The sequence below is a fragment of the Salarias fasciatus genome, chromosome 13 (assembly GCF_902148845.1).
Source record: "Salarias fasciatus chromosome 13, fSalaFa1.1, whole genome shotgun sequence".
Lineage (NCBI taxonomy): Eukaryota > Metazoa > Chordata > Actinopteri > Blenniiformes > Blenniidae > Salarias > Salarias fasciatus.
Window position 1 is genome coordinate 12001512 of NC_043757.1, and position 15209 is coordinate 12016720.

Here is a 15209-nt window from a genome sequence, read left to right on the forward strand (position 1 = left end):
AATCTCCCGTCTCATTTCGCCTCAGCCTGACGTACTCGTGCGACGGCCACCACCTCTACACGGCCAACAGCGAAGGCACGGTGATGGCGTGGTGCCGGCGGGACCAGCAGCGCATGAAGCTGCCCATGTTCTACTCCTTCCTGAGCAGCTATGCTGCAGGCTGACTGCGCGTCTGACGTTTCCTTCGGTCCACTTCTCGACACGAGGGACCCAACCCCCCCCCCCCCCTCCCACCACCACCACCTTCCTCTTTTTAGTCTTTCCTCCTCCTGCTGTCGGCGCTGACAGTCCGCATGGCCTCAAGCTCTCTGAACCCTCGCTGACTTCTAAACAGAGCCATCCCCAGCTGAGCTAACCGGACCGCCGCCACTCCCGGCCTCCACAACCGACCATGAAAATAGTATTATATGTATATAGCTATATATTTATAAACATACTGAGAAGGAATGTGGACGGATGAGATGACTTGGACGAGGCTGCAACAGACACTTTATAATATATATTTTTTGTTTTCGTAGCATTTGATTAATTTGTTGAATGTTTTATTCTTTGATTCCCGCTCTCTTTTTTTTTTTTGTCTTAACCCTTTTCCTGGATTAGCTGCTATCGTCTGTCCGGAATCGGAACATAAAAGTTTTCGGAGCCCCCCCCACCCACCCCTCCTCCCCTCCACCGGGCCCGACAAGCGTGTCCCGCTGACGCCGCAGCGGCTGGCAGGGAGGGGGCCCCTCCTCGCCGTCTGTCGCCGTGAGACGTCCGGCTCCGCGGGAGTGAGGCCGCCCCTCCGCCGGGCTGTCTGCTCCACTCAAGTCTGAACACTAGTGTCTCAGCCCGGCTTCACTTTCCATATCTCCGCGGAGAGCCTCGTGGCGGCGGGAGGCGATGGGATGAAGCGTACCTTGCACCGCCTGTTGTTCTGCCCTACTTTCTGCATGCCAGGATGATGCTGACCTTGACTGTGTGAATGTGGACGTTGCCGTTTGCTCTAATGACGTTCGTCGTTCAAGCCCTGTCCCGGTTGAACCTGACTTTTTTTTTTTTTTTCTGAAATGTTAATATATTTTATTTATTAGAAACTCCATGAAGGTTCATCTTTTCTTCCTTTCCAGTCCCTCGTTTCCTTGTCCGACACTCGACTGCACTACAACCACTTTGGCGGCTCGCTGAAACTCTGAGAAAGCAATTAACGGACAGCATTAAACGCCCGCAGCCCAAGACTTTTTCTTGACTTTCCCCCTTCATTCAATTCCCGATGCACAACACGTGCTGAGAGCCTGTGCAGAATCACTTTGAGCTGGTCGTAGGCAGGAGGGACCGACGATACCGACGCTTTACAACCGTCACACCTGTGAATCCGTGCAGTTTTTTTTCCTTTATACATTCCCCCTAAGCTTACTGCACTTACAGTCAGCGATGTGTGAAGTGGTTTCATTCAAGACGAGCCGACACATTGTGGTCTTAACACGTACTGAGCTTTGATTTAACCCCAGAAAGCAATATGAGACATAAACATGCAATAGATTTGTTATATCTGAAGTGATGATCCATGTAGGAAGAGACCAGATGTTTGTTCAGCCACAGCTGTGAAAGCGGTCGTTTTTGCCTTGGCAGCGATGCATCTGTGCGAAAACATCAAGTCTTACAGTTCACACTTTGTGTTTGATTTGTATACGACAAAGGGAATATAATCTTACTCTATCATCATTCCTTCTTGTGTCTGATTCTTTCCTCCTCATCCCACCTGGACTGTTATGTGCAGGTCATGTTGTTACTGAGTTTTGTTTACTGTGTGTCCAAAGTATTTGTGCATTCTCTTTTTGACAGTGACGGAAAAGGAAAGTGTGAACCACAAACGTTTTTTTTTTCTTTCTTTTCTTGAGCATACAAATGTTTGTACGTGTCTATTTTTAATGATGACAAAATGGCAAAGATGACTGTGTGACAGAAGGAAGTATTATTTTTCTGTTAATAACTTAAGCTATGCATAATTTAAGAGCCTCGTGTTATTTTTCACCTCTGAACGGTCTGCAGTGGCATCTTGGACTGAAGACCTCAGTGGGTTTTTCTTGTTGTTTCTTTGTATATATGTGCGTTTGTGTATGTATGGACGAGCCAAGTGATGCGTATATTATAAATATATATAAATATTTGAAGAAATACTCCACGTTGGTCGTTGTGCTTCTCTTTGTGTGTGGTGGGGGTGAAAGGTGCGTTCAGGGACACAATAAGAAATAAGAAACCTGGGCTTCAACGCGTTAGTAAAGGCGAATACTTTGCAATGAATGGGACTTTAAATGCGTCCATCTGGATGCAGATGAGGCCCGCCGCGCGGTGTGAGGGGTGGCGGGGGGACCCGGTGATGTCAAAGCTGATGTAAAGATGAAATGGGGAAGCCTGCAGATCTCTGGTGCCTTCTTCATCTTCTAATCATAATCATAATAGCCAGCTTCTTGCGGCTGCTGATTGATCGATCGGGCGTCGCCGGTGGCTCGTGGCCGCTCTGCTCCGCTCCGCTCCGTCCCGGTCCGCTGATCGAGCGCTCCCTGCCCCACTGCCTGCCTGCCTGCATCTCGATCGTCACGCTGAGGTTTCCCCCCCTTCGCTGCGTGCGTAGCATCTCTCCAAACCCAGCCGCGGCTGCTCACCGGGACCGCTCGGATCTCCTCTCTTCCCACACGGAGGGACGCACGACGCGCAGCGCGCGAGCCGCCGAGGCGACGTGAAGAACGGCAGGATTCACCTCCGCGCGCGCGCTCCAGACCTGCCCGGGATTTCCTCACACGGCGTTTCATATTTGACAGATCTCTCTCTTTTTTCTTTTTCTTTTTTTCCTCCTCTCTCTCTGTGTGTATGTGTGTACGCTCGCTCGCGTGCGTGCGTGCGTGTGTGAGCGTGTTGGGTGGAGTCAACCCGGAATTCTCCAAATTGGAAAACCGTTGGCACATTTCAGGTAGGTCGGAGGCTGCAGCCTTCGTATTTAATGCGCTCCTTGCCCAACAACGCAGCCCCGCTTCCAGAGATTTCTGCCCTTTACAGCGTTTTCTGCCGCGCAGCGCTCATTTTCCCCGTGTTTGTTCTGTTTTACATAATGTGTGCTTGGCTGTTTTCCTGCCTCAAACCAGGGCCGCGGCTCGCTCCGTGCGTCCATGTCTGACAGATCTGCATCAACAATTAGCATGGTTGCATTTGGATTTCGGATGCACGAAACCGAGGAGGGGAAGGAGGGGGGGAAACCTGCATGCATGAAGGCCCGGTGGCTCCCTGCGAGGCTGTGATTAAAAGCTATAAATTGAACCTCCCGGTGATGAATTGGAAATTCTCCGCCTGTAACCTCCTCCTCCCCCTCCTCCTGCAAACATCTGCATTAGAAAGTCTGGATTAAATACATCTGATTTCATCTGGATGCGATAGAAATGCAATAAACAAATCGATGGTGGGGGGGGGGGGGGGGGGGGGGGGGGGGGGGGGGGGATCCACAGTGGGTGGATGTGAGCGGCACCCCACCTCAGTGAGGCGCTTCATATTCACACGCATGTTATTATAAAACACATCTGCGGTCAGGTGTCACCTCCTCCTCCTCTTCCTCCTCCTCCTCCTCCTGCTCCTCCTGCTCCTCCTGCTGCTGCCTGAACTGGGACACATCAGGAGCGAGGGGGGGTCCAGGGGGCCCGGAATGAGAGCAGGATCAGGTGGATTGATCTGCAGGAGCCAGGCTGCAGCCGCACTGGGGGAGAAAGTTGAGAAGATGAATAAATGGTCAGATCTGATCCAGGGCCAGTTTCGGCTCCCACAGAGGAAGAACATGCACCATGCAATACAGTTTCCCCCTCAGATGCCTTTCGAAGTGCTTTTGAGCCTGTTTCTGTTTGTGTTTTAATCACACCCTCTCCGTCATTTCTCCTCTAGACAATTGAGACCAAAAAAAAAAAAAGAACAATGTGCCTGATCACTGACTGTAAAATTACAAACTGCTGGCCAGCTGCTGCCTTCACAGCTCTTTCTTTAGATGAAATGGAGTTTCGCCGCTTTAAAATAGCAAAATAGCCCCCTCCTCCTTGCAAAATGAGTCCATTTTAAATGCAAAAAAATGGCTGTGGTGGAGAATGCATGCCGCGAAGAGGAGGAAGGAGGGGGCCAGAGACATTGCCTGGGGGGCTGCCACTTTCTGCATTAAATGTGATGTTCATTGACTCTGTGTCCACCCCCCAACCCTTCCCACCCCACCTCTCGTCTTTGTGCCTGTTTGACGTCACAGGAGCACCATGAAGGACGGCATCGCCAACAACAGCACGGCCAGCATCTCGCAAGCCAGGAAAGCTGTGGAGCAGCTGAAGATGGAGGCCTGCATGGACAGGATAAAGGTACCGGAACTTCAGGTTTACTTCCGTCTGCAAGCCAATGCGTACGATGGTGATTTGGATATGTGTGAGAAACAGGACAGACTGTGTGCCGAATCCTGACCAGGAAGCTGGACAGCATGCATGAAAGTAAACAGGAGCTCAAACAGAAGAACATGGATCACTGTGAAAAATATTGAAAACTAGTGAAGTTTGTTTTACGCAGCTGCAGACAGTGGGAGGCTAACATGCTAACTCGCTGCTGATTGTGGTCTGTGACCTCTGGGGTCAACCGAGACAGAGACGGTAGGTCCAGTTTAACAGTTTGAGCTTTTCCGTTTTGCTCTCTGTTCTCCAGTGCTCTGATACTCTGCGTGAACTTTGGTTCTTTGCGTTCTTCAGACTGCCATTGTGCTCCGTTTGTCTGCTCAAGCCATTATGAATGCATTAACCCATTTATTGCAGGGACCGATTTCGTAGGAGTCAACCACCTCCGTCAGTCTTTTAGGGATTATCAGCTCTTTAAAGAGGCTCTGCCATTTTCAGCAGACTCACAATGGATGACTTTATAACGTAAAATAGACTCAAATCATAGTTTTTATCACACACTTTCTTATTGCCCGTGCATTTATTTCAGAATTGCAGAAACTGACTGTGCCTCAAAGTGACGTCATTTGAGATCCCTTCATCCGGATGTCTTCTCAGTCGTCCCTTTAATTCCGGGTTGTGGTTTGTTTGAGCCGATCCAGTCGACCCTGGACACTTCACAGTCCCATCAGTCCATTCAGATTTCTGGCCCAGTTTGGCCAAGTTTGGCTCCTCCTCGGGTTTCTGTGTGAAAGTCCAAGGCTTTAAATTAGTGTTTGCATCTTCTATCGTTCTGCTAATCTCCAGCGTGCTTATCATGAAGCAGTACATGATTAAAAAAACACCACTGTCCTCCAACAGCACATGGTTAAATGTTGCCCTGATACAGCCTTGATGCTGAAGGTCAGACATCCTGCTCGAAATCATCTTTTTGCTCATTTCTAAAGATGCGTTTTGACTTCATTCCCTTTCAGCGGACGCAAAGTCATTGTTTTCTAGCACTGTGGGTTCACCGCTGCAGCGAACGCAGTTATTCTTGTGCTTCTTGCTCGTCTGAAGGTTCCTAACGAACGGCTTCTCGTACGACTTAAAAGGCCGCGTCATCATCTCGTTTGCGAGCTTCTCCTGCGCTCGGGGAATGATTGCCCCGCAGGATGGAGGCTGTCCGCTCAGCATTATATAGAGGCGACTGGAAGCCCGCCATACATCATCATCTCCGCTCAGCACAGCCGCTGCTGACAAAAAGCCTCCTCGTCCAAAAAGAAAAAAAAAATCGTCTTCTAGACTACGAGTGGAGGTTATCAGAGAGCTGCGATGCTGTGCGTTACAGGAATGGTCAGTGACGGGGCTCAGGTGGGGTTAAATTGATGCTCGATTGATGAGAAGTGGTCCAAAGCGTGCCAATAGAATCTCCCTCACATCACTTCACCACTGCCAGCCCACAGCACTGTTGATGCAAAGCCAGATGGATTCAGGCCTTTATGTGGTTCTGGCCTAATTCTGACCTCTATTCTGAATGTTGGGACTCGTCAAACCATGTCTCCAGTCAGTAGGCCTGGTCTTCTGCTGCCACACGCCATCAGATCAGAGACGGTCTTCTGCATGTTGGCTGTAACGAGCATCTATTTGGGTCACTGTTGGCTTTCTATCAGCCTAAATCAGTCTGGTCTTTCTCCTCTGACCTCAGGAAAGCATTTTTGACCAGAAAACTACGAGTACCAGGATATTTTCCCTTTTTTCAAAGCATTCTCTGTGAACTCATTCAGCTCTCCAGCTGGAATATCACGTACTTCTTTTACTGCCCGCAGACACGCATGTAGCCTTGTTTTAGAAACACTGACCTTAAAAAAAGAAAGAAAAACTTCATGTGACTCACGTCATGTATGAACTGTGTAATAAAGCCAATTTGGTGGAAAAAAAATGTTCACGTGAGTTGTGATCAAGAGGAAACTTGTGGAGAAACCAGAGTAAGAGCAACATCACAGCCAGCTACACACACCAAGAACGATGAATTTGATACTAAAATACTTTTCATATTTGTATAGTATTTATCGAAAGCGGTGCTGCTGAAGGTTAGCAGTGTGGGCAGCCATGTTGGCGCGAAGCTTGAAAACTCTTAGGTCTAAATAACGAGAGGTTGCAGCCAGCTCAAAAACCTCGAGGAGTTTGGACACCAGTCTTGTCAGACTGTCCATTTTAATGACTAAATAGACTAAACAGGCAGCTTATGCTTTTTTCTCTCTGAGGCAGTCCTCTTGGTTTGGTTTGTACGGAGGTCTAAATCCGTCCTGGACTGGATTCACATTAAGTTGCCCAAATGATTATCAAGCCACTGAAAATAGACTCTCTGTGAAGAAGACAGATTTGTATTTTCTTGCTGAAAACTACGTTGGAAAGTGCAGCTTGAGGACGTCCGTTCAGACGGATTGGAACGGACTGAAGGTCAGGTGTCCAGTGCAGTGTGATGTGATCCTGTTTGAGCCGGATCAGTAATAAGGCAGCTTAATGACCCTCAAACATACTTTTTTTTAATCTTTTGCACAACTCAGAAATGTCCCCTTTGTTTATGGTTTAAGGCATTTTTAGAAAATGACAGTAAAAACACTGTTCTTCAATTATGACGTTTTTTCTTCTCAAATTCACATTAATAAAAAAAAAAAAAGTTGATTTGCCATCCGGCGAGCTGGAATGGTCACTCTGAGAGGCTGGTTTTGGCCCGTGGGCCACATGTTTGACATCCCTGTTCTAGAGAAAACTGGTTTTCCTTCATTGTTGGAGCCTCTTTATCTTTATTGTTGTTTTTTGGCTGAGATAAATATCCCTGCCGTGGGCTTTGGAGGTGCAATATGCTTAACAAACCTGCTGTAGAAGCTGCATTCGTGCCTTACGTCTATATTTATGAAAGCGATAAAGCCACCCAGGGTCATGGGGCTCGTGCTGTGAATGGGATGTTTCTCATTGGAGCTGACTGGATGTGTAAAGTTGTAAACTGTCCGCCACGCAGCTAATTCACCGTCCCAGTGAACGAGGGTTGTAAAGTGGGGTTAAGTTGTTAAAACGAGGAGTATTTGGACCACGGTGTACCTGACTCCTCAGTTTTACTGTCACTTTTTGGGGTTTTCTGGAAGACAAAGTGTCAGATTTGAATGTAAATGGATCTTAAATGTCACGGCCGATATGCATCCGAGCGGCTTTCACTCCTCTCCACAGTGGGGCTGACAAAAATGTAAGCTTTTATGAATAATTGATGTCTGTGTTCTCATTTCAGTAAAACTTCCGTCTTAAGGGAGAAAAAACACGACCTTTGAGAAGCCAACTTTTACCTCATCTAACCTTTGTTGTCCTTTTTAATAACGGGGATCACATTCATGTAATCAGTTAAAATAATGTTCAAAGGAATACTAAATGAATGCATTAAAAAGTTTGAGGAATTCAGCTGGTTTAGAAGGAAGGTTACAACAAGCTGGAGGCAGTTATAAATATTACACTTTGAAGTATTTGCATATTTTTGTGCAAATCCTAAAGGTCAACAGGAGTGCGTTCGTCTGAAACGAAAACAGCGCAGCACAATTTCAAATCTGTATTATTCTCTCAGCAGTCGTCAGGTGACTGAAGGGAAAACACTTGGCTCGACAGATGTGGAGATCCAAGTTCGTCTTCGTCTTTTTTTTTGTTTTGTTTTGTTTTTTTTTTAACGAAGAGGTATGTGGCTGAATTAAAAGCAGAGCGGAGCAGACGGACGGACCACGTCTGGCGATCCCTTAAATTTAATTAAGGGATCTGAGGAGGAGGGAGAGAGCGTGTCAGCGACGGGAGGCGCTCTCCGTGGTGCTGATTGAGGGATCGCCGCGTTCTCATTAATTGCTCAATCAGCCGAAGGAATGTGATCTGTGCTAATTGGAAGGACTCTCCTTTCCATCATGGGGCTGCAGTGTAATTACAATCAGCCTGGGCCTAATGACACACGCTGTGCAGTACCGCGCTCTGTCCTGTGGGGCCCAGGCTCTCTGCAGAAACCCGGTCTGCAGTTACATGATCATATAATTACTGCTTTTACTTTGATTATGGAAATAATTAAGCTGTTTACTTGTATGGTGAAAGAGGGCTTTGGTAATGTTTCTGCCATGTGCAGGTTTGAATCCCTTCTAATTGTAGTTAAATAATGAAGCGTTTGGCAATTCAGCACTTTTTTGAACCACTAAATTTACAACTAAATGTTGGAATACCACTTTAAAGACTTTAATGAGAGTATTATTCCTTATAATTGCTTCCTTTGTGCACCAGAAAACATTTAAAGTCACTGATGATGTGACATTTTAATGCTGTCCCGATTTTCCTCTCTGCTGTGTGTCAGGAAGTACACTCTGATGCCCCGATGCTCCAAATAATTAGCTTTTGAATAAGTTCAAGTTCAAATGAAAAAAACTTTATTTGTCCCCAGGGGACAATTGGAGTGCATTAAAAGAGTGCAAAAAAGAGCGATACAGTGCAGTGGGTTAAATGAAGGTTAATAAGGTTAAGGCGAATCTCAGGGGAGAGAGTTGTGCTTATTAACAGGTCAATGTACAGATGTGTTTATTGAGACAAATCAATGTACAAGATAAATCATGCTTGTTGGCGTATTAGTTTAATCTCTGAAAGACGGTTTTCAAAATATGCATTTGGTTATAACTTTATGCAAGTTTTGGAACATCACGATTAAGAAAACAAGAAGACAATGTGAAATCAAAATAAGAAGACTGGTAAAGCTGCATTGATCCATAGTAGCGTCACTGTCACTGAATCGGCATGTAGCAGCCAGTCCTCCAGGGGACGCCGCTCCGAATTAATATACAGAATAGGCATGTTTTGGGTTTTCTAATCATATTTTATAGAAGTAGCATATGTCCTGGTAAACGGGCAGCCTGCAACGCATTGATCTGTTCAGCGGTATTGTAAAGAATTCAGAAAAGAAAAGTTAAAAAAGTTATAATTTGCAGATCGTAGACATGTTGGGGAGAAACTGGAGCATCTGTCGACGCAAAGCAAGAAAATTCAAACCCTCCAAAGCACCTCAAACCTGGAATCCACTGAGGTTCATTATTGTGAGGAAAGACTGTTCACCACTACACTAACACAGAAATGATTAATTGAGGCTCACAGAGATGACTTTCAATCTTTTTTATTAGTTTTATGAAGCCTGATTATTAACAGTTTGAGAAAACCGGTGTTATGTCTTAATGTGACTCTCCTGAGGTTCTCAGAATTTTTGGTCTGGATGGCCACAGACCTGATTCGATCCCACAGTTTGTCAAACAGACACGAACGGGCTGAATTGAAACTGTCAAGAATCGTACTCCCGCATTGCTTTTTCACCGCATTTGAAAATGTACAAGACAAATGATCCCTGGACCTTTTTTGTTCTGGAGCTGCTTTTCATTTTCCTTCACAGATTCAGTTTCAGGAGGTTTCAAGGACTCTGAGCTGAGGACGTTTGTCAGAATTGAAAAGAACTGTACGAATTGTACATTTAAAAAAAAAAACAAAACAAAGTTTGTCATGCTTCGTGCAATATAACAACATAAGACTTTATATTAGTATATTCTGTTGAGCCCACTGAGCTTCAGTGAGGCCTGAATGTGGGAGAAATAAGTTCCCATGGTTTTTCTTCCAAGCTGCCTGCCACTGACAGATGCTTCAGTGTTTTCTCTTGTTAACCTGATTGTTTGACAAGTTCCGAAAAAAAATGGTCCCAAAAATTGCCCGTCAGAATAATGGAAATGTCAGTTTTAGTTATTCCATATTCTATTTACACTATCAATGTCAAGTTAATGAGTTGTATATTCTTTAAGGACGATTAATGATACAATAACACTGGGAAACACGTTTTTCTATATCAGTAACAACAAATATTGACATTTCTACATGAGTGGATCCATACTAAGCCATCAGAAGTATCAGCATTTTGCTATCGATCGGCACTTCACTAGAGGAAAATCAATCCGTGACATGGCGAGGACAGAGCAGGCACGGTCGGGGGCGGCGTGGCAGGTGGCGCTGCTGTGTGAGGCCGATAAACACCTTGTGGCACGTCAATGGCGGATATTGCCGTTAATTTCTCACCAACTTGGACAGCTGATCAGATCATGTCTTTTATCTGCTGCCCCTTGTGGCCTCTAGTGGTACTGCAGCTCTGGGTTCACATTGCTAACAAACAATATTTGCTCTAAATATTACCTGTCGATCCGAATATTTCCAACAGCAACATGTTTCAGTGTGAAACGGCAAAGGACGTGTGGCGTCAGCCGCCTGTTTTGTGAAATGTCCTCGCTGTCATATTGAGACTTATCACACTCCAGCAGAGCGATCCGGAGAGCAGGTGCAGCGTGGCAGACATAAATAGCGAAGACACGTTAGCTGGAAGAAGGTGGCGACGGTACAGTAGTTAGAGCAGCTAACAGAATCATGCAGCGAGGTAGCCATGCGAGATAATACTGCTGCTTTGTCGCTTCGCCTTTATTCATTTCGTTGCTCTGTTGGATGTTGGAGGGTTTTTTTTTTTCCTTCTTTTTTTCAATTCCCCTTTGGGTATTTCCAAAAGTACAGGATGGAAATCCAAGTGGAAGTGAAAGTGTAGAGGACACCGCTGTGTGTTTCTACCTTCAGCAGGATGTTGCGGCTCGGTGACGTCAGACGGACACGGAGAGGCACGAACGTTTGCCCGAAAGTTCAAATCCGCCCACCGGTCAAGAATCCGTGCGTTTGTTTAGAAACCAGTTAGCTTCAGGTGCTGATTTCCCCAAATCAATCACAGTTTACAGCAGCCTGGAAAGGTTAGAGGATGCTTGATATTTACTAAACGATGCCTTATAATTTATTCAAAGTATGCTTCCTTTGTCTGGATGGAAAGTTCACTTATATAACAAAACCTCTTTCTAACCATAGGCAGGAATGCAGTCAGCTTCTCAGAGGTTACTCAACATATAATAATCCCTCCATAGCACCATTGTGAATGGCCTCAGTCTTAGTTCTACAGACCTATTTAGAGAAAAACCAGGATTTTAGTTGATCTGTATTCATTTGCTTTTTGATTACATTAGTTATTTCTATTGTACTTATGGTTTTGTTTATCCGTCTATTTAAGTTAAAATCATTTATATGTGTTTTTCTCCCTTTATTTTTTCCCTCTGCCTCAGTGTCTTTGGCACAGGCAAGATCATTATTGAAGAAAATATGAGTCGGACCACCTCTCTGCTCTACGCTGACATATCTTGGCAGCTTTCTTTTTAAAAAAAAAAAAAAATCCTGAGAACAAGTTGTGCCTTGACTTTGACTCAGTGATGTCTTGAAGGCTATTAGCTTGATTGTCTGGATGGACCTAATCGTTTGGAAATGTGTTCTCATCAGATGTCATTTCAAAGACTGAGCGTCTTCTTCCTCGTTTCATGTTAATGTTCAGCAGGATTTCAGTCCCGATCCTGGATTTTATTCCAGATTTGTGTCATACAATTTGATTAAAATCATAGAATGTGCTCCCAGTTGCAGGTTGTATAAAGACAGTGTGTGTGTGTAATATTAATATTGTGATATATGGATAGAATTGTTCTTAAGAAATGACTAAAACAACATTTTTAACAGTATTAGTGACTTTAACTGTTGTGGATTCATACATCTCAGCAGCTCACACTAACCCTCTCTGCTGTCAGATGGTAAAAATGTGATAACTCCCATTTCGGGCGGGCGCTGAGAGGCAGCCTGATGGATCTGGTGCGTTCGTGTGTATTCTCCCGTGAGAGCAGCAGTGGGTGAGGTGAAGTGGCAGGCAGGAGATCAGATGGCTGCGTCCTCCTCGTGGATCCCTGAGCCCTCGCATCCCTCTGCTGCAGCTGCTCCTCTGCTCTCCATTTACCGCCTCGCCCTCCCATAACCTCCCACTCAGCTCCGCATTCACATACAGTCTGGCCCTACTGTAACATTTAGAGCGAGTCGGTTTGACTTTCAGGGAATTCACACAGCAACTTTTTTTTTTCTTCTTTTTTTTTTTTGCTTGGAGGGTAAGAAGTCGAACGTCAGCCTCGTGCTGTGGTCAAGGTCCCACCTCCACACCTGTCAGTCACTCAGCCAGCCGCCGCATCCTCTCGCCTCCGGCTGCAGGAGGAGGCTTCAGAGCCATCGCCACTGGCACTGACAAATAGGGAATGTGCAGCTTCAAAGAAAAAGAAAAAAAAAAAAATCCATCAGGCATCGCTCAGGTCTGATCTGGTGTGAGTTTTAACTCTGAAAACATCTGCTCTGACGGTAAACACACTGTGAACTGCAGACGAGCGGAAACCTCCGTGCAGCGCATCAAAATAAGTCAAACTGTTAAGAGTGAAAGTGGCATCACCTCAGCTATTGATCCGTACTGTGAGTGATTAATGTTGCCGGTTGTTGTCATATTCGTGTGGTTTTCCCGTCTCATGACAATAGAATAACTTTAATATTCAGAACTTGGGACTCTGCTTCCTTTAGAACTGATATTTCTTGTCATAGTTTTACCTTTACCCGTTTTTATTTATTGCCGCTTTGTAATTGCTAATTTCTCTGCGCCTGTCAGACGTACGTTTAAATCCACATCGCTGGCAGCAAAAGCAAATCGGCTTCTCCACACCGTTTTGTTCGCAGCCGTTATATTTTCAGGGCTGATTCAGGGTCAGCGTTCTGAGAGGTTTGTTGGGAAACTCAACATTTCTCACCTGCAGAGCGACGGCGGGTGAGCGCCGCAACTTTGCGTCAACTAAACCATTTAAGCCTCACATTTGTCACCTTGAAGCAGAGAGATAAGTGTCCTTTAAAAAGATGGTTTTGTGCTGCAACATTGACAAAAAAAAAAAAACAACATATTTTTGGGAAAGCTGCAGGGAGCCAGTGCAGAGGGGCTGTAGAGCCGCCGATAAATCGATGAAATGATAGAGCAGGTGTGTTGGGATCAATTAGAGGCAGGAGTGAAAACATGCAGAGAACATTTAGCATGTAAACCAGCATCCCTGCAGGTCTGTTTAACATCAGCTCTCATCACTGACAAGTATATTAAAATGTTTTTCATCCGTTTCTCTTCAACTATTAAGACTTTTAATCAAAGCCATGTCACTCTTGAAAGATCCATTTTTCAGCAACCATTTTCATGGAGTAAATAAACTCCTTATCCGAGTTTCTGCGGGCTAAAAGTGTGAAAGTTCAAATTCTGAATAGCTTTCAATTTTACCTAAACAAAGATGCTTTGTCTTAAAGGAAGAAGGATGAATCATCGGGTGTCATTAAGTTAAACTTTTTTGAAGAAAGAAACAAAAGGGTTCTGGAGGGCATTTCATGTCTGTTTCAGACAGCAACAGTGTAGTGATCAAAAAAGAATAGAAGAGATAAAACAGTGGCCTCAGGCTGAACTTAAAGCTGTAAGTCACATGACTCAGAGGCGCTATAGAAGAAAATTGGAATCAACCACAGACACAGACACAAATTATCTGCAATAAAAAGCAGTGTGGGACAAATGTTGCTGGAGCTTTGAAATCATTGAAGATTAAAGCAAAGCGTTCCTCTCTGGGAGCCTCTGTTGAAAGAAACACGTAGTTGTTTAGCTGATCAGACACAACATCAGGGCCACATGTGGGTCGTAACGGGGCTGAGATGGTTCTGGCCTGGGGAGACTCATCCCCTGAAAATGGCTCTTTGATCTGGCCGGGAAGCTGCGTTCATGGGACCACCTCGGTCACCCCGTCTGTGACCATTTCTCTCGTCTGGTCATAATGTTCAGTGTGATTAGGGCGACACGAAGGTTGAAATCCTGCATAACTAAAGCATATTTCCCATCCAGTTTGATCTCTGATGATATTTTCCCTGCGATCGCTCCAGGTGTCCAAAGCCGCCGCTGACCTGATGGCGTACTGCGACGCCCACATACGCGAGGACCCCCTCATCGTGCCCGTCCCCGCCTCCGAGAACCCTTTCCGGGAGAAGAAGTTCTTCTGCACCATCCTCTGATGAGCCGCCGCTCAGGTGCAGGCATGGCGTCGCCTGGCTTCTCTGTCTCCACCACTCCTGAAGCCACTGGCCGCGGGCGTTGAGTGGCGTTTCCCCAGGTGGACACTCTGTTGTCGGTCAGCTCTGTCCGGGTGGCTGAAGGTTTCGGGGGGAGTCGGCCACCAAACTGGCAACCCAGTGAGCGTATCATGTCTTGTTAAATAGGTTTGTTATTGCTTTGTTATTAGAGAACAGCCTTGCTCAGTGCTTAATGAGATGAGAGATGTTTTTTTTTTTTCCTTTTTAATCTTTTATTGTGCTAGATCTTAACTTGCCTCAGGAAATGGAAATTTGCCCAGTGTCTGACTTTTTTAAACATTTATACCCCTTTATCTGAATGGAGAAAAAGAAAAAAAAAAAAAGCATCAACATTTAGTTTGACCATGATTTGAGTTACTTTTGTGTTTTTGGTTTAAATGTTTGTAGCAACACTTATCAGAAGCGCTGCTGAAGTCCGGCGGTCTCTCCTCGGATCGTCCTCCACAGCAGCGGTTATCCCCGCCGGCGATAGTCGGCAGCCACATCTCGTGTCGTGAATAATCTCGGCCGCACTCGTAATGAGAATAGGTGGCGGCGCTGCGCCGCGGACAAATAAATAGACTGTTTATTGAAAGGTGCGGCGCTAATGTTTCCACAGCGAGATGAGCTCTCCGGGGTTATCGCTGTGCAAACAACCCTTAAGTCAAAAATTATTTATGAATCTCCCCTCCGCCGGCCCGCTCTAATGTCTCCTACCTTTGCTGCGCTTTT

At 45.6% G+C, this 15209-nt stretch overlaps 2 protein-coding genes across 3 annotated transcripts in view; both read left to right on the top strand.

The window, feature by feature from the left end:
* lyst (lysosomal trafficking regulator) overlaps positions 1 to 496 on the top strand; it is a 52708-nt gene extending 52212 nt beyond the window's left edge. Inside the window, exon 54 of one of the 2 annotated variants that reach the window (XM_030105842.1) lies at positions 26 to 496. In XM_030105842.1, the coding sequence (XP_029961702.1) occupies positions 26 to 164 (139 nt within the window). In that variant the 3' untranslated portion in view covers positions 165 to 496. The remainder of the gene's footprint in view (positions 1 to 25) is intronic. The other variant, XM_030105841.1, reaches the window with a different exon arrangement.
* A 2349-nt stretch (positions 497 to 2845) lies between these two features.
* Positions 2846 to 14807, top strand: gng4 (G protein subunit gamma 4). Its single transcript, XM_030105843.1, has 3 exons — positions 2846 to 2950; positions 4256 to 4361; positions 14292 to 14807. The coding sequence occupies exons 2-3, from the start codon at positions 4263 to 4265 to the stop codon at positions 14418 to 14420; spliced, it is 228 nt and encodes a 75-aa protein (XP_029961703.1). The 5' UTR covers positions 2846 to 2950; positions 4256 to 4262; the 3' UTR covers positions 14421 to 14807.
* Positions 14808 to 15209: the final 402 nt, after the last annotated feature.